Source organism: Protomyctophum bolini (assembly GCF_963924005.1).
Source record: "Protomyctophum bolini genome assembly, chromosome: 13".
NCBI lineage: Eukaryota > Metazoa > Chordata > Actinopteri > Myctophiformes > Myctophidae > Protomyctophum > Protomyctophum bolini.
Window position 1 is genome coordinate 30,126,853 of NC_137874.1, and position 25,105 is coordinate 30,151,957.

Below are 25,105 nucleotides of genomic sequence, written 5' to 3' on the forward strand. Positions count from 1 at the left end.
TATGGCACATATAGGAGTCCACTATAGTCTAGTACAAATGTTTTATTTGCAAAGACCCCCTTAACTCTGAGAGTGTACGAATGGAACCAAATGGACAGTTAAGGTCCATTTGGTTCCATTTGAAGAACACTCTCAGAGTTGCAGACCTGTTATGGTCTATTTACCGGAATGACAGTATACATTGGCAAACATTGACATAACTGTTGCCTCATCATCATTATTGATATACTGATAGTATGCCTACATATTTTGTCTCAACCACAGATTCCTACAAATCTCTGGAGTCATGTGATAAACGTATAGACCTGATCTTTTTTGTCCATTGGCTATATGGATTGTCAATCAACCTCAAATTTGAAAGAATCATGTAGGGGACCCTAAACAACAGAGAGAAAATAAATCACGTAGACCCATAGGCCAGGGGCACATCAAATGCAAAAAATGACACTCTTGTAACCCTAACCCCCAACAAATTATATAGGCTAATGTTTGCCTCGGTTATTGAATGTTGTTGGGATTTAACCACAAAATTAGACACTATATTGGACAACCAGATAAATACAGACATTGCAGCACACATAGTTGCATACTTAATAATATGTGTCAATACAAATATGTCAGTCTGTGAACTCAGTTCGGCTTTAGGCGGTCGCATTTACTTTTTGTCCATTGCCTATATGGATTGTCAATCAACCTCAAATTTGAAAGAATCATGTAGGGGACCCTAAACAACAGAGGGAAAATAAATCACGTAGACCCATAGGCCAGGGGCACATCAAATCACATCAAAAAATGACACTCTTGTAACCCTAACCCCCAACAAATTATGTAGGCTACATAATGATCTTGTGAGTCATGTGACAATGAGCGTCAAACAGGTCTTTGATAGACCTACATACTGTTTTAGAGAAACAGCAAAGCAGTTGTTTGGAGCCCGAGGCAAAGGGGCCCCGTGCTACGGAAATGTATACCTTATTTCATGCTCAAATAACGAGATAGATACATAATTCGGTTATGTTATGTATGTTATACAATACAAAATGTGCACACCATGTATTTCAGTCTGTTGTTACATTTTTATTCATTCTTTATTATTGATTGCACTGAAAAATCGTCTGGTTAAAATATATTTTCAATTTCAAATTATATTTTTACAAAAGTAATTGTATTAACCAGTGCATAATACCATATCATTTCTTATTTCTATTAATAACATATCTGGATCAAGTGACCATGCAGTCAGGGGCCAATCACAGGCTCAGGAACAGGTGAGGACGGAGAGTATCCACTCTGTTAGGGCGGTGCCTTCCACTATGGCCCCGCCCTCTGGGTTGAAACAGCTTTCAAGGTCGTAAAGGTTGTTCAGATTGATGTCAAATGGCACCTGACATAGAAATTACAGACACATACACATAATTATAGATACAGTGGTTTGACTAAATAAATAGGTAATAAAGTGTTGAGTGCAAATTTGATTCTATTATGTCCAGCAATGCAGTTAAAGCGGTGTTTGTGTGTGTGTGCGTGTGCGTGTGCGTGTGTGTGTGTGTGTGTGTGTGTGTGTGTGTGTGTGCAAGCACGTGTGTGCGCGCGAGCACGTGATAGGGCTAATGCATCTACAGTATTGACTTATACACAGATTAAATACCTCTGGGAGAGGTTCAAACTTTGAGCCTGGGTTCAGAAGACCCTCAATAGACAAACAGCAGATCAGAATCTTCTCCTTCAACATCTGAAAGGACAACATACGCACGCACGCACGCACGCACGCACGCACGCACGCACGCACGCACGCACGCACGCACGCACGCACGCACGCACGCACGCACGCACGCACGCACGCACGCACGCACGCACACACACACACACACACACACACACACACACACACACACACACACACACACACACACACACACACACACACACACACACACACACACACACACACACACACACACACACACACACACACACACACACACACACACACACACACACACACACACACACACACACACACACACACACTGTTCAGTAGCTTTGGTAGTGATAGTGAATATGATATAAACACACTTTAATAAGGTTCAACTGAGTGTAAATGTCAGCATGCCTTTCCAGCACCTCCTATGGAGATTTTAAGTAAATGTGGCATTTATAAGTGGGTTGTTTAAGTGACCATACTGGCTAAGTAATTTCTCTATCTCTCTCTCTCTCTCTCTCTCTCTCTCTCTCTCTCTTTCTCTCTCTCTCTCTCTCTCTCTCTCTCTCTCTCTCTCTGATATACACACACTTTAATAAGGTTCAATTGCGTGTAAATGTCAGCATGCCGTTCCAGCACCTCCTATGGAGTTTTTAAGTAAACATGGCATTTATAACATGACGTTGACCATATGGTGGCCTTGGTGGGTGCAATTAATAGCAGGGTGTTGTTCTGGCATCGCCAGCAAGAGCTTAAATGGCACTGTGATGACAAACCTAAATAGTTAGTGACATAACATCTCTCCAAATGTTTGCCTCGGTTATTGAATGTTGTTGGGATTGAACCACAAAATTAGACACTATATTGGACAACCAGATAAATACAGACATTGCAGCACACATAGCCGCATACTTAATAATATGTGTCAATACAAATATGTCAGTCTGTGAACTCAGTTCGGCTTTAGGCGGTCGCATTTACTATGAAAATGTGCATTTCCCGTCAGTCCACCCGTCCGTCCGTCCGTCACCCCACGCCTCCATATATGGTCATGCCTTGTGAGTCTTGTGACATCATCAGGGATGGTGTTCCCCTTCAATATTAAGCCCATATATGAGAATGTCCATATATGGAGATCCCTGATGTCATCAATATTGGCCAGCAACTGTACATCTGACCTTAAACCTATTAGATCTCCATACAGTATATGTTCTGACATTCCATTATGTTGATCCTTCTCCATCCGTCCTTCCTCTTCGATGTCTCCCTTTTGACTTATACCTGTCCATTAAAACTCTAGACGGACCCGCCCCAAAGTTATTAGTACAGCCGTGCCCGGTAGCCGCCTAAAACTAGAGTTCTCAACAGGCCCGAAAATTAAGGCCCGGCCCTACCTGGGCCCTCATTAAACCCCATACACGTACGATCTCCATATATGGAGCTGACCTGTTCTGACATTCCATATGTTGATCTGACCTCATCAAACTCTGTACACTCAAGACACGCTCCATATATGGCCAGTACAGAATTCATTCCATATGTTGATCTGACCACCCATGCCAAAGTGCCAGCGCTCACCCAGCAGTCTGCCGTCACCCAGGCAGATGCGTGCACGTGACCTCGCCCGCTTCTCGCCCTCAGGGCGTCTTACTTTTAGTAATAGCATGTCACTTTCTAACCCAGCACCTCTACTCTAAGTCATGTGTGTATTCTATTAGTTTTTTCCTCTGGGCTTAAGCCTGTCAAGACAGTAGCATTTGGCACCTTGGAGAGCACCAGTGAGCACCATTTCTAGGAGAATATATTTAAGCGATGTATTGCGGTATACAACACTTACCATCACAATAAATCATATCAAATTGTATTCATAATTTTGTGAGTCTGCTCTGCGAGACGCTGTCTGATCAGCATAGATAATTTTGTTTTTGGCATTTTGATTAGGTGTGGTTCCGTGCTCATTTGAAGCACATGTAGATAGCTATTTCAACCATTCAGATTGCTTAGTCTGACCTGTTAGACCTGTTACACTATAAGGCTCCCTCACAGACTCTGCTGGTCTCAGGTCAAACAGCACTTTTTAGAGTAGAGGTTTCTCTACCAGCTTTACGCCTGGTTTCCACACAGCTGGATGTGATGTGAAAGGAAAATGCATACATTTTGATTGATTGAATACTTTATTAACAGTTTGAAAAAACAAAAGTCATGGTGGGGCAGATTACAAAACACAATACAAAATAATGCTAAAAGGATAACCCAAAAAAGCCCAGGACCTGTTGTTGCTAAGGTCCTGTGTGCTCGATTCATTGAGACATTTACAGACAGACAAACAATAAAATACTAGCTACACACTCACTGAGGAGGCTAAACTTTCCTTCACTACCAATTGACTGGGTTGTTTTAAGGCAGATTCTGATACCTATTTTAAGTGGGTTAATGTGCAGCTGTTTGGAGAGTGTGTTATTACTGTTTCAGAGTGTGTTAGTGACACAGAAAGTACCAACCTGCATGTGAGGGCTGAGTGGCTTCTCTGTGGAAGTGCTGGCCTCCATGTGAGGGCTGAGTGGCTTCTCTGGGGAAGTGCTGGCCTCCATGTTAGGGCTGAGTGGTGTCTCTGCCGGGGCCGTATAGGGCTGCAAGGCTTCAGGATTTGGGCTGCAGCTGAAACTGGCAGCTGCAGACAGCACCATGTTAGCAGACACGCACAGCGCACACAGCTCTGCATGGATCGCCCGCACCCTTAAGACATACAGAAAGAGAGACACAAATAAACATGCACACACGCACACAGTACATATAGTTACAGGTGCAGTGTGTGTGTGTGTGTGTGTGTGTGTGTGTGTGTGTGTGTGTGTCCTACTGTACCTCTCTATTTGAATCATACGTTGTCCACATTCCAGACCCATGACAACACTGGCTGAGCCCCTCATTGCCGACATGGGATGTCTGTTATGGCCATATAAGAGAAACACCTGAACCACGCACGCACGCGCAGACACAGACACAGACACAGACACAGACACAGACACAGACACAGACACACACACACACACACACACACACACACACACACACACACACACACACACACACACACACACACACACACACACACACACACACACACACACACGTTACATTCCACCATATTCTCACTCTCCATCTCACTGTGTCTGACTCCACCTGTGTGTGTTTGGCCAGTGCGGATGGTGCACAAAGTGTTTGTATGACTGTGCATGTACTGTATTTACTACCATGTCCTCGTGTCCCGCTACAGGGGGCAGGGAGGGTTGGTGCCACTGCATGCAGAGCTGCCGTTTGGTGGAGACAGACCATTGGTAGACTTCCTCTGCCTGGCCCAGAGACGCCCGCACTGAGGGGCTCAGCTGGAACACAACACACTCATCTATGGGTGCCCACACCGTGATGCACTCTGCAGGGGGAGTCATCCCCCAACATTCACATTCAAGATTCAAGAGGGTTTATTTGCCATTCACTCAAACAATACAAGCGAAATGATGATATGGCATGTTCAATGCTAACAATAATAACACAACAAGTGATAATATAATGCATGTTGTGGTTCAGTGCATGTTCTGTGTGTGCTTGTTTATGTAATCGTAAATGTGTTTCTGATGTGCTGTCTAAAGTGTCTGTGTGTGTGTGTGTGTGTGTGTGTGTGTGTGTGTGTGTGTGTGTGTGTGTGTGTGTGTGTGTGTGTGTGTGTGCGCGCGCGCGTACTGTACCTGTACAATCTGCGGCAGCAGCATGATGTCAGTGGGTGCAGGTTGAGGAGGGCAGCAGGTCTCTGTGTAGCCGGGCATGTGTGAACGGAAGAAGTTCTGCAGCTGAGACAGACGCAGTGCTAAGCTAACCGCTAATGATCCCAGATGAAGTCCTTTGGACACGCACACACACACACACACACACACACACACACACACACACACACACACAAGAGATTTAGGTCAGATTCAGTAATGACAAAAATGCAATTGAAAAACACACACACACACACACACACACACACCTGGCTTGGTAGTCATCTGCTGCAGGTTCAGTAAGTAAGTGTAGTATCGAGCCACATGAGCCCATGTGAGCTGAGAGCGCCCCCTGTTGACTATTCTGAAGGAATGTTCCACATCTGGGTGAGATGAGTTGGTGGAGACCTGAACTAGCAGGTGAACACCACCTACACACGCACGTCGCACACACACACACACACACACACACACACACACACACACACACACACACACACACACACACACACACACACACACACACACACACACACACACAATTCAAATTTGACATGAACTGAACATTTAATTGACCACATTTATTCCCCAAGCCTTAACCCTCACCACTATAATTATATTAGCCCTCTTTAACCTCAATAATACATTATTATCGTGTCCAATCTGTATGGTAGAGAATGTATGTATAAAACAAAATAACTTGATGTTTTATAATAATTGGTCTCCCTGCTCCTCTACTGAGACATTTGCATCCTGTGTCTAGGTTGGACACTTTTGACATACAGTAAGGGTCAAAATTCAATTTCTCCCCATATCAAGTAGGCAGACTATTTTAGCTCAGTGGTAAAAATGTCAGCCCTTGCACAGGAGACTGGGGTTCAAATCCGAGGTAGAACAGGAAAGTTACATCTTTATCCTCAACCACTTAAGCCCTTGATCTACTTTGTCAAATTGCTAAAATAGCCGATCTACAAGCTCAAACGTGTCAATGTGTGCTGTGAGTCTCTCGATAGATTGTCTATTTTAGCTATGTTTGAAAACAAAAAAACATGTGTTAGCGTTACCACAAGAGTTGAGCAGGTCATTGATGGCAAAGTCAGGCAGGGCTTGGAGTGACGTTTTGGACAACACTCCTCCACTGGTCCCTATGGAACCACACAGCTTCCCACAGCCACACATGGCCTTCCATGCCTGGACATATTGTTATGATACATAGTTATCATACTGGAACTATGAAGAGCAACCATAACATAAGCTGGTACTCCACACATGGTACATGATATGAATACAAATCTTTCAGGTAATACAAAACAATTAAATCCTGGCATCTGTCCTTGTGTCTACAGTCTACCCATTATGTCCGTCCGTCCGTCCGTCCGTCCGTCCGTCCGTCCGTCCGTCCGTCCGTCCGTCCATCCATCAGTTCCATTAATAATAATATTAGCAGTATAGAACAGACCATGGCAGCTCCTCGGAGGCAGATCCAGAACAGCATGAGGCATCCTTCTGTCTCAGTCAGCCCTCTGTTCACGATGGCCACCAAACGCTTCCAGGAGGAGAGCTGGAATACCCAAAATGTCAAATTGAAATGGATGTATGAGTATGTACCTGTATAAGGGTCTGATCATGCAGGATGTGCTTTAGATGCTCAGTGCTTTTTGTGTTTTAGCTCTCTATGTGCCGTGCGTTTCTCGGGGAGACAAGTTGAAAAACTCCATAGCTAAAGGGTTTGCTTTAGCCACGTCAAGGGAAAAGGGTACAGCCAGCTGCTCTGTAGGCTTCAGTGTGGTGCTGGCTGCTTTCTGCCTCTTGCAAAACGCATCCTGTGTGATCAGGCCACAAGACTGACTTATTCTATTACCTACTGCTGTATTTGATTACCGGTATACAAACATACTTTCTTTTGAGACAGAGGGGCAGGAGTCTGGTGTGGGCCATGCTGCCAATCATGAAGGAAAATAAGTGCAATCTCCATGTAACACTCACGAAGCATCCTGCAGTGCACAAATACACACGCACGCAGAGAGAGAGAGAGAGAGAGATAGAGAAGACAGAGAACCTGAAGTAAATACATTCAGACAGACAATCAGAGAGTTATGAAGGACATATGATGAGCAGACACAGACTGTACGTACGGCAGGTGAGGACAGTGTCTCGTTGAAGATTGGATGCACTCTAGGAATGTTTCAGCAACTTGCTGGCGCTTTACATGACTGAGATATCTCAGACTTCGCTCCACAGAACCTTGACACACGTGTGCGTGTACACAATGATGAATTACACTGATTGAATTAATTACATTGATAAATTACTGTACATACATTAATGGCATCCATTTCTACATGCAACAGAGAACAATTATTTTACTGTAAAGTTAACAAATCGCACGCACGCACGCATGCACACACGCACGCACACCGCACAAGCATGCAAAGACCACAGCTCACCACAGCAGTAGAGCAGGTGGGTGTCCAGCTGTATGTCTCTATAGGCACAGGACCGTGAGAGGATCAGTGCTGACCGCAGTACCCGGTGGGCATGGTGCCAGGCCTGGACCACAGCAGCACTGGGGACGACGCAGGGCACCTGGAAGGGGCTGGACATGGGAGTCTGCGTGCAGTCTGTGTCCTGGGAGGTGCTCGTAGTCTGGCTGGGGCACTGCTCATGGGCGGACTCTGGTGTTCGGGCAGAGATGGGTCTCTCCGTGGCCCTCAGAGCCAGGATATGACCTGGGAGAAGAGGAACAAAATAGACCTGCATATAAAGTGAGGTGAGTTTGAGGCTCAGTTCTTTTACAAAGCAGTTGGAACATGTACTCATATTACTCCAACTCCTCAACCACCTGCTGTTGATGGATAGTGGTTCATGGCTTAATCCAACCTTCCACTTTGTGCAGCCTGATGTATTGGCCATGCGCTGTGTCAGAAACACCACAAATCAGGCGGAATTGCTCAATTTCCAATCGCAATCTAGGGTTATCCAACCTTGGCGTCTGCTAAAATACCTGAATTGTAGTTGTAATTTCAGCAGTTTACAATGAGGTGAATAGCATCACCATGTGCCCTTTAGTTTGTCTTTTCTTGCAGAATACGTACCGATGCGCAGGGTAGTTTCAGCCAGCAGGGACAGGTGAGGCAGATAGATGTTGATTAGACCAGGTGGAGGGAAGGACACTCTTCCACCATCCAGCTCTACACACTGGCCAAACACACAGAGCTGGAGAAACACATATGGAGACCAGGGAGGGAAGAGTGACGATATGGTGAAATGTAGCAAGGTGTGTGTGTGTGTGTGTGTGTGTGTGTGTGTGTGTGTGTGTGTGTGTGTGTGTGTGTGTGCGCGTGTAGTCGCTTACGCACCTGCTGCTGTAGTAGTTTCTGGGTGAGCTCCAGTAGTTTGGTTCCTCTCAGGTCACTCAGCAGCATGGTGGCCCGTGCCAGAGTCACACTGGAACCAGGTGGCATGCGCGTCCTCCCTGACAGCAGGCCCACTGCCTCCTACACAGGCACAGTGTGTGTGTGTGTGTGTGTGTGTGTGTGTGTGTGTGTGTGTGTGTGTGTGTGTGTGTGTGTGTGTGTGTGCGCGTGCGTGCGTGTGCTTGTGTGTGATAGTTTGTACCTGTAGTAGTGACATCCTGTCGTCAGCCTGTGCTCTGTATATGTGCAGAGAAGCTCCTTCTAGCAGCAGCAGAGCCTGTGTATCTGGGTCTCTCCATGATGCACACTCCTCAAGACTGTCCTCTAACACCCGCATCGCCTCAATATGACTGTCTTTGCCTACACATTTTCATTAATTCAGTCGACACATACAGTACAAAGCTAAAAAGAAAATGCCATAAACTAAATTTAAAAACAAAACACGCAAGTGACGCAACAAGACATTGCCTACAGCAGGGTGTGCACTACTAGATCATGGATACACAATAGTTACGGTAGCAGGTGTTTTCACCATGTAATATGGCGACTACCATTATTAGATGATATAGAGCAAAACCTTGCTCACTGGTTAGCCTTCCTGTTTGTGCAGCTCTACCATCTGCAGATCATCTTGCTACCAGCCAGTGTATGCGAGCTAGGCTAACAAATAAGCCTACTTGTAGCATCACATTATCGATACCCAAGCTGCGAGACTGAATTCATAACAGGTTCAGTAGCTCAGTTAGAAAAGCTGGGTTGGAAGTACTAAGTAGTAATTAAGTAAGTGCATAGCAGTTTGAACATATCAAGCTTGACCGGCATGTGCACGTGTGCGTGAACACACACACACACACACACACACACGCTAGACCTGGGAAGATGGCGGTGCCAGGGATGTGTGCAACCAGGCTGCGGAGCAGAGCCAGTCGACATTGAAGCCACAGAGCAGTTCCCATCCTCTCTCTGGCCTCAACCGCCCTGGGACTGTCTTCTCCTGGCGTCAACACATTGGTCTGTGGACAACAAGACACACAAGCACTCACGATGTTGAGGACCATCCATTAAGTTGATTGTTGTGGGGTTAGGGTTAATCCTGCTTTGTGTGTTAATGTGTGTGTATGTGCGCGCACAATGTGTGTTACCTCTTCATCAGATGAGGATCGCTGTACAATGACAGGTGACGTCTGCAGCAGCAACAAGGACAACACTGCCATGTCAGCACTGGAACATGGCAAACAGTAATGGTTGGGACATACACTGTACACATGTAAATGGAAGAAACACAAGAAAAGCACACACACGCACACGCACCGCACACACACACACACACACACACACACACACACACACACACACACACACACACACACACACACTTGGGTACTGTTAATAAAGTATTCAATCAATCAAACACACCTAAGAGCAGCTCGTCCTTGCATTAGGTACAGATTGGCCATGAGCAGGTTGGCTTCGATGTTCAGCTCCAGTTCCTCTGCATTGCTGTGGGTCTGTGGAACCTGCTGCTGGGAACTGGAGGTCAGTAAATGAAACGCACCTTCCAACAAAAGAAACTGCAACAGAGCCAAAGAGAGAGGAAGAGGAGGTAGAAGAGAGGAGATGAGAAGGTATAAGGTAACAACAGGTTACAGTGGTTATATAGCAAAAGTGGTTCTGCCCCTTTGGACTGCCCTTCGTCCTTAGTTTGTCTTTCCCGCCGGGGTTGGCAGTGACGTTGAAATGTCCCAAGAGAGCAACGAAGTACGATGTGCATGAAGAGATCAGTCTAGGTCGAGCCTGATTGCAAATAAAATACTTCATTAGAGAGATCCAGGGCTGTACAGACAAAGGCAAACGTTCGACCTGGTGATATTCTAAATTCAACATAGGGTGTAAACAATTCAGAGATTTAAAAAAGGAACTGCAATGCAGAACCAAAGCAAAGACCTTGTGGTGGTCCTTCATATTGGGTATCAAGAATGGCTTCCAAAGCAGTGGGTGTGGGTTTGTTAGCGTCCGTTTTCTCTGCTGTTCTAGATGATCATTTATAGATATCACCAGACATACAGTATGAGTAGGTGGATCTGATCGAGATGTATATATCAATTCAGGAAGTGACAATTTTTAACCTAAGTCCCTTTATTTATTTATTATGCATTCTGTGTATTTAGAGTTTGCTTCTGCAAATGCACAATTGTCATCACGCAAACATTTCCGCATTATGCCTGACTTTATATCTAGGAGTGCACATGGATTGTGATATAAGTGTGCAAAAGTACACCAACGCTTTCATTTTCTCCGTAGGCTCAGAATTTTTGGTGTAAGTAGAAACATAATGCTGATCTTCTATAGAGCTAGTATAGAGTAAATTCTAATGTATGGTATTACCAGTTGGTGGCAGGGAAGATCATGGGTATGTCTACACCTCCGATCACCCCCAGGTCATCTTTGAGCAGGCCACCATTGGACAGGTTAAGAAAATTGTGTCTGACCCCTCCCATGTACTATACCCTGAGTATCGGCTAATGCCATCAGGTAGGAAGTATACGAGGTCCATGCGTGCAAGTACAATAGGTTCAAGCAATCCTTTGTCCCTCTGTCAATCACACTCCTTAACAGAGTCCTTGCAGAGGGCAGACAGGGTAGGGGTCGAAGGTTATGAGGTGATGTTCTTCCTCTTTTGCACGAGGTATGTCGGTGTGTGGTTTTTTAATGTTGTACGGGTCACTGTGCCTTTGTTGTCTTGTATTGTGTATTGTTTTGTATTGTATCTGTATCTGTATGCTGCAGGGCGGGTCCTTGGGGTCCAAGACAAATTTCTCCCTTGGGAGACAAAATAAAGAAACCTTGAACCTTGTACATGTCAAGCAAATTGAGCCTTGTCCTCCAGCACTCTACCTTTAGCCTCTCTGGGGTGAGCTTGTCCTTTTGACAATCAAGAACCAGTCCTTTGGGATCCTCTGTCTTGACATCGGAGCCCTGTCCACGTGGCAGTGGGCCATCTGAGCACCCTTGGCCTTTTGTGTTGATATGAGCTTCACAATCATGGAACTCTGGAAGACATGGTTGTACCAATGTTTTTCGACACAATCTGAAACACTTAAACAAAACATGCGTTCATCGTGTGCTTATGCCCACCAACCTGCTGAAGGAAGGCTGTGTATGGTGCTGCTGAGTGCCAAGACCAGTTGGACCCGGGCCAGGTTGAGCCGTTGGCACAGTATGGATCCATACAGCTTCTGCACTTCCGGAGCTGCTCTATGGTTCACAAGGTCCTCCAGAGCCTAAACCCAAAACCAGGCATATCACATACACACTACTACACTACTGGTGAATGCCATCTCCTTGTGCACACTGCTGGCCAAACGTTTGATTTTGCGACAAAGGAAATCAGAATCTAGCCCTCTATTCCAGCAGTGGCTTAGACTAGAGACTTGGGTAATGTGCTTCTATAGAGCAGTCCCACCCCCTTTCATGACGACGAGCGGCCCGGAAGAGAATTTCCCATAATTTTTTCCCATAGTCGTTTCAGAAATGTAAGCCACGGACAAAGCCAACTCTGTTTATTGTCATCACCATCCGAGTTGGATTATTTCAGGACTTAAAAATAAATACTTTCTGTCTATGGGAAAAAGGCAGCCCCTGTTGGTTAGGTGGTCGGTCTCCTGTGGTGGAGCATGTGCTCTAGGAGGCCCCTCAAGTCTGATACTCTTTTGGCTGATGTCTTTGTTGTTGTTTTGTTTCTTCTTTATTTTCTTCCATCCCCATCTCTTTGGCTTCACTCACACGGTCACAACAGATTGTTGTATAGCTGATGCATGAGACTTGTTTACTGATGCAAGCTCGCAATTCATTTCCAATGGGAGTTGGTTTGACGCAACATTTTTGTTGTATGAGGGGGAGGGGGGCAGTCGAAACACAGCCGAAAGCCGTACAACAAAAATGTTGTGTCAAACCATGTGTTCAGAAAACTTGAAGGTTTTCTATTACTGACTGCTGCTTATCTTTCCTGTGACATTCCTTAAATAAAAACTATGTAAAAATGACTACTGTTGGTGAAGGAATAATGATGTAATGCCGTGGCCTATCATAGTGGCTGTGCTTGTTTTTGCAGTTCATCCACCTGTGGCTAGGACATTGCTGTTGTTTCCTTGATAAAAAAGAGAGATGACATGACTGACACAGCATGCAGAAGCGTATGTAATTAGTAATGCTATCCTTTTGAATGTCTATAATTGTGGGGGTTTTTCTCCCACGTGAAAATTGTGTGTGTGTGTGTGTGTGTGTGTGTGTGTGTGTGTGTGTGTGTGTGTGTGTGTGTGTGTGTGTGTGTGTGTGTGTGTGTGTGTGTGTGTGTGTGTGTGTGCGTGCATGCGTGCGTAAGTAGTACCTGACTGTTGTCTAGGAGAGACTTGTTGCTGTAGAAACTTCTCATGGGCTACAGCAGAACCAACAGAGAGGGGTGCAGGTGTCAGAGGTCAGAGAGGATAGTGGGGATAGTGACAAGAAATTACAGGTTGAAGCTGCTGGTACAAAGTTCTGTGTGTGTGTGTGTGTGTGTGTGTGTGTGTGTGTGTGTGTGTGTGTGTGTGTGTGTGTGTGTGTGTCCATACCTGGGATTCATCAACGTGGAAGTTGCATCCATGAGGTAGAAGTATCCCCTTCCCCTGGATGAGTTCACCTGCCTCCTTGAAGGCTGGACTGAAAAGACTTAGCTCAGTCAAGGCACGGACCTAAGCACGCACGCGCACACACACACACACACACACACACACACACACACACACACACACACACACACACACACACACACACACACACACACACACACACACACACACACACACACACACACACACACACACACACACACACACAGGAGGTTAGAAATAAAATACAACCTGATACCAGTTAAATGGAACATAAATTAGAACAAAGTGCACACACGCACACATGACATGCGAGCACACACAGAGAAACACAAAATGCTGCCAGACCTTCAGTATTTTTCCTTCAGCAGTCCGCTGTGGGTCTCTGCAAACGGTCCCGACAAAATATATGTAGAGGGCCAGCAAGGGCAGCAGCTGAAATCACAACCTGGTTTTACTGAGTGAGTGCTTGACAATGTCAAAAAAGCATCTGAAGCAGATGGCACACTGGATTGTACCGTATATATATTGTAGTGCATACATACATACATACATAGTGTGTACATAGTCGCATGCATCGGGAGAGGTATAACAACAGACATAAAACGGGCAGATTATAGCTATAACAGTTATAACAATTATCTTTTTTCTTTATACAGTTTGAGCCGTTGGCACAGTATATAGATCCATTTCTTTTTACAGATTTTGTATTCACCAGATATCCTGTGACTTGGAAAAAAATAAATAAACAAACCACAATACAGTTCTATTCCAGTAATCTGTCAAACCTGGAGGAAAGATATGGATATGGATGCAACTGGTCAGGCTACTACTTGACCTCACTCCCCGAACCCACCTCACCCCTGCCAACTTTGACAGGCTGGAATGGCTTAGGGTCGACGACAGAGTACAGCATCTTGCAATGGGTCTGGTCTACAAGATTCGATACACCACCAAGATACCCATGTACCTGTCTGAATACTTCCTTAAAGATGGAGTGCCACCATTTTTTCCACCGTAAAACATGATCATCAGGTATTATTACAATATAAGGGGGAAGAACTTTTTCCAAAAAGTGTACAGTATTTGTTAAAATCATGCTTTTATGTGGACACGCCCACCAGTTCATTAAGTATGCCTGGTTTGCCTGGTGGGTGGTGATGGGTGGTGATCCACCTGCACTGAAGCCGCACCCACAGCTGTAGTTGTATGATAAAGGGGGAGGGGTTAGGGGAGGGGGTGATAATGTGATGTCACTATATTACTGTTAACTTCATTGGCCCGTTTGACTGTCAAGGGTTCAGCCTCCAGGAAGAAACCCTAAATACAAAGTGAATACACCATTGCACATAAAAACAACTCCAGGGTGTCTAATGAAGTACTGTCACCTCATAGACACATGAAAAACTGGAAAAATAAAAAAAATTGTGGCACTCCATCTTTAATGTCAACGAAGTCCACACCCACAACACCAGAGGGAGTTCAACAAACCATGTGTAACCCAGATTCGGCTTTAACAAGGGACTGAATTAATTTCTCTCCTATATGCCACAAAAATGTGGAACGCCCTACCAACAGTCATTAAGACATGCAAATCCCTTGACTCCTTCAAAACCGCTCTCAAAAGGCACTGTTTTTGGGTATAATATAGAAGTGTATATTTGTATGTCTCTAAATGTTATGATGAATTGAAAATGGTGGACCCTCTTGTAAACAAGTGTAATACGTTATGGTGTCGTCCACAGTTAACAGTTTTGTATCGAGTTGTGCTCGAAATGTACTGTAATTCTCCAAACTATTAATAAATACTTCAATCAATCAATCAATCAATCAATCAATGCACGAGATGTATTGTATCTGTACGGTATGTATATGGGTATGAATATATGTATGTAAACGGTACATGTGTGTGTGTACCGTGACATAATGTCCTGCTGTGTACAGCCAGTGGCAGAGGAAGCTGAGGCAGCTGATGGTGGTGGCTGGGTGTGCTCTGCGGGGCTCAGAGAACAGGTCCACCCCAGGGAGCAGCTCATCTCCAACCCTGTGCGAGGCGTACCACAGGTCACACTGGGCCTGGGGCAGTGAGCAGCACAACACACACTGTGGGGAGGAGAGAGTTGGATTGAGGTTTAACACACTGGTTCTTGGGGTGGGGTAGGGAGACTCCCAGGGGTCCTTGAGGGGGTTCCAGGGGTCCCCATAAGTAAATGATTCATAGTTAGGAACCAAATGGAGCCTGGCTTGCGAGTCTGTAAATCTGACAGTATGAAGAAGAAAAAATCATCATATCATCATACATCATCATGACGTAAACTATGCCTATATTTCCTCAGACACTATGACGTAAAATTCTCCATTCTTTGTCAATGGGAATTTAATGTTTGTGTAGGACAAAAATAGACATAAAGCCGATTTTGCTCAGACACTATATGACGTAAAATTCTCCATTCATTGTCAATGGGAATTTAGTGTTTGTGTAGGACGAAGTTTCCTAAATTCACTTAAAGCAGAATATAGGAGGGGCTAGCGGCGCTCTTATCATCGTACATCATACAGTATCATCTCATTCCGGCCAATGAGAATTTGCGTCTTCACCTTCGTCTTCAATGTTTGTGTTACGCAATGTTTGTGTTTTACACAAACACTCAGTCAAAACTGTCCATTCATTGTCAATGGCATTTGGCATTTTACCTTAAAGAGGTGTGCAGAGAGGAGGCAGGTCATGGTCCGCTGGCTGATGTCTGAAGGCTCCGTGTACCTATAGAACACACACAGCTCTGTTGCGCATCAGTGTTGATTTTGACAGCAAAATCAACACTTATAAAAAAGAATTGCCCAATAACGACAGCCGGTCAGCAAATGGATTCATGAATATATGCATATAGACAATATTGTAGGCCAATAAAAAAGACCATAATGCCAATTTTCCCACCGTCCACTTCGACTGCCGGACTAAGATGATTGATATAACGTGAGTATGGTTCACTGTGGTTAACGCTGGGGTAAAGATCGGAGAGGGTGGTTATCCAATGACCTCAAACTCTTGGATGTGTTGTGCATAAATAAATTGGGTTCAAGAGTCACAACCTAAAGTTTATTTAATCTTATTCCTATACTAGAGCGGTGCCCATGGGGCCTACAGCGGTGCCCGTTGGGCACTGGCATATTTGGAACGATCCAAGTTAGAAATGCATACATGTCCCACCCAGATATTGTGTCTGTGTCCCTTTTATGCCCATATATGGAGTTCTTTGTCAGGCATGCAAAAATATGGAGTATATGCAGACATCAGAATGATGTCAGAATAGGCCAGCTCCATATGGACCCTGAGCAAGGGCCCTCTCCAAAGCCCGGGTAGAGGCCTTTTTGGGCGGTTCTGGACAACCGTTGGTCCGACCGACTCGACACCGGCAACTGCACCCCCTGCGGTGGTGCGGAACGCGTGTGTCGAATTTGAACTCGGTGGGGCGAACGGTTCTCGAGTTACATGGATTACACACAGACAGACGTACAGACAGAGACTTGGGACCTACTGGGCGATCTTGGCGGTGAGCACAGCAGCTTGCAAACAGCCCCAAATCCCAGCCAACTTCATGGTATCCTGCAGGGAGCCACCGCCACCTCCCCAGGATATTCCATCCCATTTTTCCAACACACCTGAGCAGTGCAGAGCATAGTCTACAGCTTTACACCAGTGTGTGTGGGAAGCCCTGGTCAAACACACATACAAAACAAATGAAAAAAGAAACATTGACCTTTATACCTGCATGCTTTCTTTTGTTTCCTGTGTGATCTGTGTAGAAATGCACGCACGCACGCACACACACACACACACACACACACACACACACACACACACACACACACACACACACACACACACACACACACACGTTCTAACCGTTTATTTCCATTGTAGAAGTGTAGGTTTCCCAGGTCATGCAGTGCTTGGACAGTGAGTGAGGAGTGACCGTTGGCCTGCAGCTCCTCTGCAGAGAGGGAGCACAACAGATTCGCTTTAGTCTAGCTGTGCATCAGTAAAAAAAAAAATTGTTAGAGGACAATGGTTTTGGAGACAGAATGTGTGTACTGTATGTACATGTGTGCATGAGTGAGTGTGTTCTTACTGATGGAGGTGGAGTATGCTCTGATGACGGTGTGTATGTGGTTGGGGCTGACGGGTGCGTTGTAGAGGTTGGTGCTGTAGTCCTCCTCTGCCAGGTTGGGAGGCTGGTGGCTGGGAGCTGAAGTCACTATGGGACTGAAGTGAACCTGGCCTGAAGAGCGCTCAGTAGCACCCTGACAGACTGGTACCTCCAAGGCTAGACACACACACACACACACACACACACACACACACACACACACACACACACACACACACACACACACACACACACACACACACACACACACACAGAAATGTTGTGGGAAAATAATATAATAATGCAATGCACTCACAGTGGTGCGTGCATGCATGCGTAGCTCACAGTGCCGTGTGTGTGCGTAGCTCACAGTGCTGTGTGTGTGCCAGTAGCAGCAGCAGCAGTGTGTGGCTGTGATGGAAGGTGTGCAGGCTGTACGGTCTCCCGTCCACACTCTGACGGTAACAGCGCAGCGTGTCTTCAACATCCAGAGGAACGCGTACCAGAGCCATGGAGCGCTGCACCTCTGGAACATGCAAAACAAACGTGTTTACTGTACATGCACAAACACACGATTTCTCAGAAACGCAACAAGCGCACATCAAATGCATCAATATGGTCATTCTAAAGCCCAAACCACACCAAGGGGTCGAAACGGGACGAGGCGGTTTTAGCGTTCGTCCCAGTGGTGTGATATGTCCTGTTGCACGTCGACCCAAGTCGACCCAAGTGATTCAACTGGTTCAATTCAATGGCCCAAACAACACCAATGGGTCGCCATGCAACTCCTCACATCATAATTGTATAATTTGTTGGAAATTGTTAAAAAGTCTTATGTGAAACATCAACATGAAACATCAACATGAACAACTGAAGCATCATGTTATCACCAGTATGAGAAGCCCTGCTACTGACATAATGAAGACGGCATGGTAACAGTCACAACAACCTTGGAGCTTGAGGGTGTCCAGGCATAAGGAGCTCATCTTCTGAGGGTTGTCATGGTGGGCAGGTGTTGTCTCTTCAGGCTGATTGTTTAATGTGAGAGAGCCTTTTGTGGGACGGACCCAACTGCTCAGCAGCTGACAGCCAGCATAATTCCTTATAGTCATCTAGCAAACACACAAATGCACGCACGCACGCACACACACTCATTAAAACCGAGAAAACACCTGTGTCATTTTAGATTTTTGCGTTGACTATTCAAGAATAGCAGATACACAAGCTCACAGCGCAGCATTGAAAGTGTGAGAACTACTGATTTAGAAGGCATTTGTAGAATCGGCCTTAGGTCTTAATAGGTTGTTGTGGATGATGAAGTGTATGTTGGATAGCAGTATCAACTAGGCCTATAGAGTCACTGCTGAACCTCAGCAGGTTTTGACCTCAGATTTGAATAGTTTTCTGCCTCTTCAGTTCATAAATAATAATAAATCAGTAATAAGGTTATCACAGAATGCGATGAGGTTACCTCCTGCCCTGCAGCTTTCTGTGTCTTGACGTGGTGAAGCTGTGGGACAGGTGGCCCCTCGAAGGACGTGATTCTGTCCAGCAGCCTCCTCTGGGCATGCACCAGAAGAGGAGTCACCATCAGGGTGTAACGTTCTCTGACACATGCACGCACCCACGCACACGCACAGACACACACACACACACACACACACACACACACACACACACACACACACACACACACACACACACACACACACACACACACACACACACACACACACACACACACACACACACACACACACACACACACACACACACACACACACACACACACACACACGAAAGAAAGGTTAATGGTGGTCACAATCCAAGGTTTTTAAACTAACCACTCCACTGCTCTGCCACAAAACATCAGTGTTTCTTGGGAATGGTGTAAGCCTGTATGGCAGCCTTTTCTGGACCAGGGCCCAATCTAGAAAGCATTTGCAACCCGCTCATCTGACAGCCGATAGGCCGGCGTGCTAAGTGGTCAGATGGGCGGGCTGCGTGCAGCGTTTTACTTTTTTTGTAAACTTTCTTTTTACAGTTCTTCACATGACAAGAGCTTTACAATATAAGAGTTTACTTTAATGATCAATAAATACTTTAAGTTCCTAATTATGGGTATCACAGAGATATAAGTTTTATATAATGTTAATAGTTTTATTGTTCTGCCAATTATTTAAGGGCCCACTTGCAATATCCTGATGGCCCACCAGTGGGTCCCGTTCCACAGCCTGGTTGGGAACTGCTGGTGTAACATGTTCTGTTAAGAGACAATAATCAGTGTCCTATTCACCGGGTGTAGGAGTTGAACAGTATGGCCAAGTGAGCCAGCGTTTCCCACTTCCCGCTGAGATGCAGCTGATCCAGGGTGTACAGAACCAGGGTTCGGACCCAGCGGAAGTCCACTTTGGTCCCATCGTCCATCGGGGCAGAGAAATGGAGGCTGGCCTCCAGCTCCTCGTTGCTGGCTTCACCGCCGTACACACTCCATAACTGTCAAAACCCAAATGCAATGAAACCGCTTCTTTCTTTGAAATGATCATTATTATTATTTCTATTTATTTATTTTCCAATAGCGCACATATAGTTTAAAGTTGGATGATTCCTAAAAGGATAATGACAAAACAATGGAAAACAATTGACTGAACCTTGTATCTCATATTAAATATTTTAGTTTTTTTTTTAAAGAAAAAGCCCCAAATAGCTCAAATATTAACAATAACAGGAGCTTGCATGCATGCATTCATGTGCACACAGTAATCCAGTAATCTACATTCCTTAGAGTTAATTTAACCACAGAGTGTACAAATGGAACCAGATGGACAGCTGAGATTCTAAAAGTGGGGTCCCAGGACCCTCAGGGTTCTTTGATGGGGTTCCAAATGGACCCTTAAAGGTCTGAGTCAGATCTGTAAGGGTCCATTTGGAACCCAGACCGTCAGACCGTCTGACTATAACTATAACTCTGAAAGTATACAAATGGAACCAAACGGATGCTCACAGGTGCATTTGGTTCCATTTGAAACTGTGAGTGTCATGGGGGGGTTCTTGAAATGGAAATTATATTGAGAATCACTGGTGTACAGTACTAAGTATATGTGCATGCCGATGCGGTGTTCGCACCCCTAGGCGGTCCAGCATGTCCATCAGTAAGTCTGTAGCCAGCACCAGCAGGGGGGTGAGGGCACTGGGGGGTGAGGGCTCTGTCCCAAACGGCTGGCCTCCCGTCGCCAGCATGCTGCTCAGGCTGCAGGCCTGCTCCCACGCAGTCCAACACACGCACTGCAGCAAGGTCCAGTGGCCGCCACGATGCGCCAGCACCTGGGGAAGGAGATGAAACGCTACCGCTTGCTTTTATTATGAAGAGACACCAATTAATGGCTAATTAACAGTTAATTCCAATTACACTGCATGTGGCATAAAAAAGGAAAAACCAGTCTACACCAGCTGCACCTACTGTAGGTGCAGCTGGGAATTTAACCGGCAACCTTTTGGCATATGGTGCATGCATATGTATTTTTGTGCGTCTTGTGTAACTTTGTCTGTGTGCATGTGCGCCGTCTAGCATGTGCATGTACCATAGCTCTGCGGAGGTGCAAGGCAGCTCTGTTGAGTGAATCCAGCAGCAGGGTGGTGGTCGGAGTGTCCGGCTCTTTACACTGAGACATATCCTCTCCTTTCTCACAGTCCGCCGGGTTCGAGTCCTCGCCAAGGACTGCTGAAGGGACGAGGGCGAGGGGAGAAACAGAGCGGAAGGCGTTAGGCGTGCACGACAATGGCAATGATGATGATGATGGCAGTCAACTCCCTCGCTGAATATTGCAGTCACAATATGAAACGCTGGCACTAGCATGGACACCCATCGGGTTGTGCATCTTTCTGACCTTCGTCCTTCTCCTTGTTTCTGTGTGCATGACTGGAGGAGCTCCTGACACCCTCCCCGAGCGGGGACACTCTGTGTGTCTGTGAGATTATGTCAGGCTCAGGCAGCTGGAGGGCATTCTTCCATCGCACCAGGACCCTCGATTGGGCCAGAGAGAAGGCCAGTGGGTCCAAATGGTTGTAGCTGAAAGGTCAACAAGCACATGGATTCATAAGGGTCCCTGTGGTTCAATTTGTACACTCTCAGAGTTTAGTTGGGCACCTGGGCGCCCCCTCCCCCCCAAGGAACCCTCAGGGTCGCCAAACCCCCTTTTAGAACCACTGCTCTATGCTGTACACAAAGGACCTGATTTAGTTCCTCACCAAAAGGTTATGGTTATTCATAATGATTAATAATTATATTAATCAAAGTTAAATTGAATTGAATCTTTTTAAGCACACACTAAGTCACTGTAATGTAAGTGAATCTGAAGTGTCCAGAAATGGGAAAAAAAAGTTAGGTCCTACAACTGGAACAAAAAAAGAACAATGTGTGTGCGTGACTGCGTGTTTGTGTACCTCTGCTCCAGAGCTGGTCCATACAGCTGCTTCAAGCCACTGTGCAGCAGTACTATGTGTGCCTGGGCTACGGTGTGGTTGAGCTGAGACCTCCACACTGTCTCTTCAGAGCGTATGTGTCTCAGCTGCATGCGCTGCCGGCGGCTCCGCACCACAGACAGCATGGTGTCCACGACCTGCAGCTCCCTGAACACACACGCACGCACACGCACACACACGCACACACACACACACACACACACACACACACACACACACACACACACACACACACACACACACACACACACACACACACACACACACACACACACACACACACACACACACACACACACACACATATAAGTGCATTGTATGTAGTCATAGCACGTCATAGTACATATGTATAGCATAGTAGTATAGATGTATAGCTTACCGGTATATGTATAGTTTCATTATAGATATTCCACTGTTACTTTCTTAGCTTACGCATGTTTCATGATAAATGTTTTTATGTGATGTATTCCCATGCTTTTTTGTTCTTGCTTAATGTAAGTCGCTCTGGATTAAGAGCGTCTGCTAAATGCCTAAATTGTAAATTGTATATTGTATTCAAGTACATACGTTTTAAATGGGTTTTTTTGTGGCTTTGTGGGGACAGACAGTAGGCTGACAGGAAATGGGGAGAGAGATGGGGGGGGGGGGGAAGACATGCAGTAAAGGCCGGCGGGATCAGGAGTCGAGCCCGCGGCACACTGCCAGACTGGACTACCAGCCAGGGTGCCTGGACCACTGAGCCATGGCCCAGGCCAAGAACATAAGTTATGTTTGATAAATATAAGATATAATAAAATTAAGATTATTATTTAGAGTAATAGTATAATAATAGTATAGTATAATGATTGGATTATTGTATTTGAGGGCTAAATTAGGCTACTATTGGTCCCCAATTAGTAGTATCAAGGTTCAGCTCCTTATGCTTTACATTTCCCTCTACTGACATGAGACTTGGAGCATCACTAATGTAATGTTTTGCCTGTACTGACACTTTTCCCACAAATTGCCGTTTATTTTAAAATAAAGTGAAAATAAGTTCAGTAAATTAGTAAGGATGTTCTTCTTGCAGCTTTGATGATCTCTTCAATTCATGTTAAAATGTAATTGCAAATGGCACACGGTTCCGTAATTATCCAAGGAATCCAAGGGAAAAGCCTTGGATTGTATGACCCACAAGAGTTAAAAGCCAAAACGTGAATCGGCATGTTATAACGCCACCCTGAGGCCAATAAAAAAATGGTAGGGTGGCATTTCTTCCTTGGCCTAGCGGGAACGTACATGCAAGGTTTCACTGCATTCTGTTCATGCCTCATGCCGTGTTCATGATTTGAGGCGAATTGTTCAAAATGGTTCTCTCGAATCTTAGTCAATCAGGATGGAATATGAAAAATCTGACAATCCGTCTTAATAACTATAGATGGTGACATATAGACAACATGATAGACTATATAGAGTATAACAGGCCGATGTGGAAAATGTGGGGCAGAGGTTCTGCTCTGCATGCACAGTGATCGGCTGCTCACAGAGAGAATCACACACACACACAGACAGAAAACTGCCTCGGCCACGTCTTTAGCCTGGCGGAGACACACGCACGCACTCACCTGTCAGTCGTATCCCGTATCCTATCCTGGAGCATATTAAGCTGTTTCTTCTTTCTGTCTTTTACAGGTGAGCTTTTCTTATCCTTGAAGAAAGAGCAAGGGTTAGTTAGTGCTACTGTGTGTGTGTGTGTGTGTGTGTGTGTGTGTGTGTGTGTGTGTGTGTGTGTGTGTGTGTGTGTGTGTGTGTGTGTGTGTGTGTGCATGCGTGCGTGCATGCGTGTGCATGTGCATGTTTGTGTGCGTGTTCTCTCACCTTGGATGTCTCATTTGTCCTACTTTTATTGTGTCCCTTTCCATCCAAATGTCTGACAGACAGATGCTCATCAAACCTGACAACAACATGGCCCGTTCACACCGGTTACAAAACACAAAACCACTAAATGCCAAACACACTTACTCTCCAGAAGGAAGTATTTTAATTCATCTCATGTCAATTCATATCGCCCGAAGGGCCAGATTGGATCGTTCATTATCCAGATAAGATACCAGGTATCATCTATGTTTTACCTGCAGAGGGATGTTAAAATATCTTCTCCCCACGCTATGACCTCATTTGGTTGATCCTCTTCTCTGGCTCTCTGAAGCAGGAGAGCAGCAAACTCTACAAAGCACGCCTCATTTCTGAGCTTCATCACTGCCACGCATGCACGCACGCACGCACGCACGCACGCACACACACACACACACACACACACACACCGTGTTACAGGGAGAATGTCCAGCTCTGGGACCCCTATCTACTGTATATCAGTCATGTGTGTGTGTGTGTGTGTGTGTGTGTGTGTGTGTGTGTGTGTGTGTGTGTGTGTGTGTGTGTGTGTGTGTGTGTGTGTGTGTGTGTGTGTGTGTGTGTGTGTGTGTGTGTGTGTGTGTGTGTGTGTGTACCATCTCCATAGGCGCTCTTTAAGGGGCTGTTAGCAATGAGGTTATAGTTGATGCTGGGATCTTCTTGGCTAGTCAGGTCATGGGATATACCTAGGTATGGAGAAGGATTATGGCCTATTATTACCACAGCTGAAATGATTTGATGTATTCTTCATTTTATAAATATGAAGTTTGAAAAAATGCAGTAGCCTAGTGATATTCCTCTGGCATACGGTAGGAAGCTTATTATGTTAGACACAAAGGGGAAGTGCAGAGAGGAAGTGCTTTGGGGGGGGGATTCTTTGTTGTGCTGGTCCAAACGCGAAGTATAAATATATTGGAAACAATGAAAAATGTCAAATCCTGTCTGAAGTCTAAGTCAAGTCTCAAGTACTGACAAAGTCTGACAAGTCACAAATTATCCAATTTGAGACCCCGGTCCCCCACCTTTATTGAATACTAATTCAATCTAGTCATATTTCATC

At 45.4% G+C, this 25,105-nt stretch overlaps 1 protein-coding gene across 1 annotated transcript in view; it reads right to left on the reverse strand.

The window, feature by feature from the left end:
• Positions 1–1,089: 1,089 nt before the first annotated feature.
• The window catches only part of cfap54 (cilia and flagella associated 54), a gene marked incomplete at its 5' end in the record, with an annotated part of 38,056 nt that continues 14,040 nt past the window's right edge, over positions 1,090–25,105 (reverse strand). The window contains 40 exons of the mRNA XM_080781121.1: positions 1,090–1,384; positions 1,649–1,732; positions 4,204–4,438; positions 4,565–4,671; positions 4,954–5,085; positions 5,446–5,597; positions 5,730–5,891; positions 6,525–6,651; positions 6,920–7,021; positions 7,358–7,454; positions 7,596–7,704; positions 7,908–8,189; positions 8,556–8,676; positions 8,820–8,957; positions 9,079–9,236; positions 9,748–9,889; positions 10,019–10,097; positions 10,293–10,447; positions 11,772–11,926; positions 12,016–12,157; positions 13,264–13,311; positions 13,487–13,606; positions 13,871–13,957; positions 15,440–15,625; positions 16,217–16,283; positions 17,059–17,235; positions 17,427–17,514; positions 17,653–17,797; positions 18,051–18,196; positions 18,620–18,782; positions 19,142–19,277; positions 19,967–20,166; positions 20,797–20,994; positions 21,252–21,391; positions 21,558–21,739; positions 22,114–22,299; positions 23,757–23,839; positions 24,010–24,085; positions 24,264–24,390; positions 24,642–24,731. Coding sequence (XP_080637247.1) covers positions 1,259–1,384; positions 1,649–1,732; positions 4,204–4,438; positions 4,565–4,671; positions 4,954–5,085; positions 5,446–5,597; positions 5,730–5,891; positions 6,525–6,651; positions 6,920–7,021; positions 7,358–7,454; positions 7,596–7,704; positions 7,908–8,189; positions 8,556–8,676; positions 8,820–8,957; positions 9,079–9,236; positions 9,748–9,889; positions 10,019–10,097; positions 10,293–10,447; positions 11,772–11,926; positions 12,016–12,157; positions 13,264–13,311; positions 13,487–13,606; positions 13,871–13,957; positions 15,440–15,625; positions 16,217–16,283; positions 17,059–17,235; positions 17,427–17,514; positions 17,653–17,797; positions 18,051–18,196; positions 18,620–18,782; positions 19,142–19,277; positions 19,967–20,166; positions 20,797–20,994; positions 21,252–21,391; positions 21,558–21,739; positions 22,114–22,299; positions 23,757–23,839; positions 24,010–24,085; positions 24,264–24,390; positions 24,642–24,731 — 5,450 coding nt within the window. The 3' untranslated portion in view covers positions 1,090–1,258. The remainder of the gene's footprint in view (positions 1,385–1,648; positions 1,733–4,203; positions 4,439–4,564; positions 4,672–4,953; positions 5,086–5,445; positions 5,598–5,729; positions 5,892–6,524; positions 6,652–6,919; positions 7,022–7,357; positions 7,455–7,595; positions 7,705–7,907; positions 8,190–8,555; positions 8,677–8,819; positions 8,958–9,078; positions 9,237–9,747; positions 9,890–10,018; positions 10,098–10,292; positions 10,448–11,771; positions 11,927–12,015; positions 12,158–13,263; positions 13,312–13,486; positions 13,607–13,870; positions 13,958–15,439; positions 15,626–16,216; positions 16,284–17,058; positions 17,236–17,426; positions 17,515–17,652; positions 17,798–18,050; positions 18,197–18,619; positions 18,783–19,141; positions 19,278–19,966; positions 20,167–20,796; positions 20,995–21,251; positions 21,392–21,557; positions 21,740–22,113; positions 22,300–23,756; positions 23,840–24,009; positions 24,086–24,263; positions 24,391–24,641; positions 24,732–25,105) is intronic.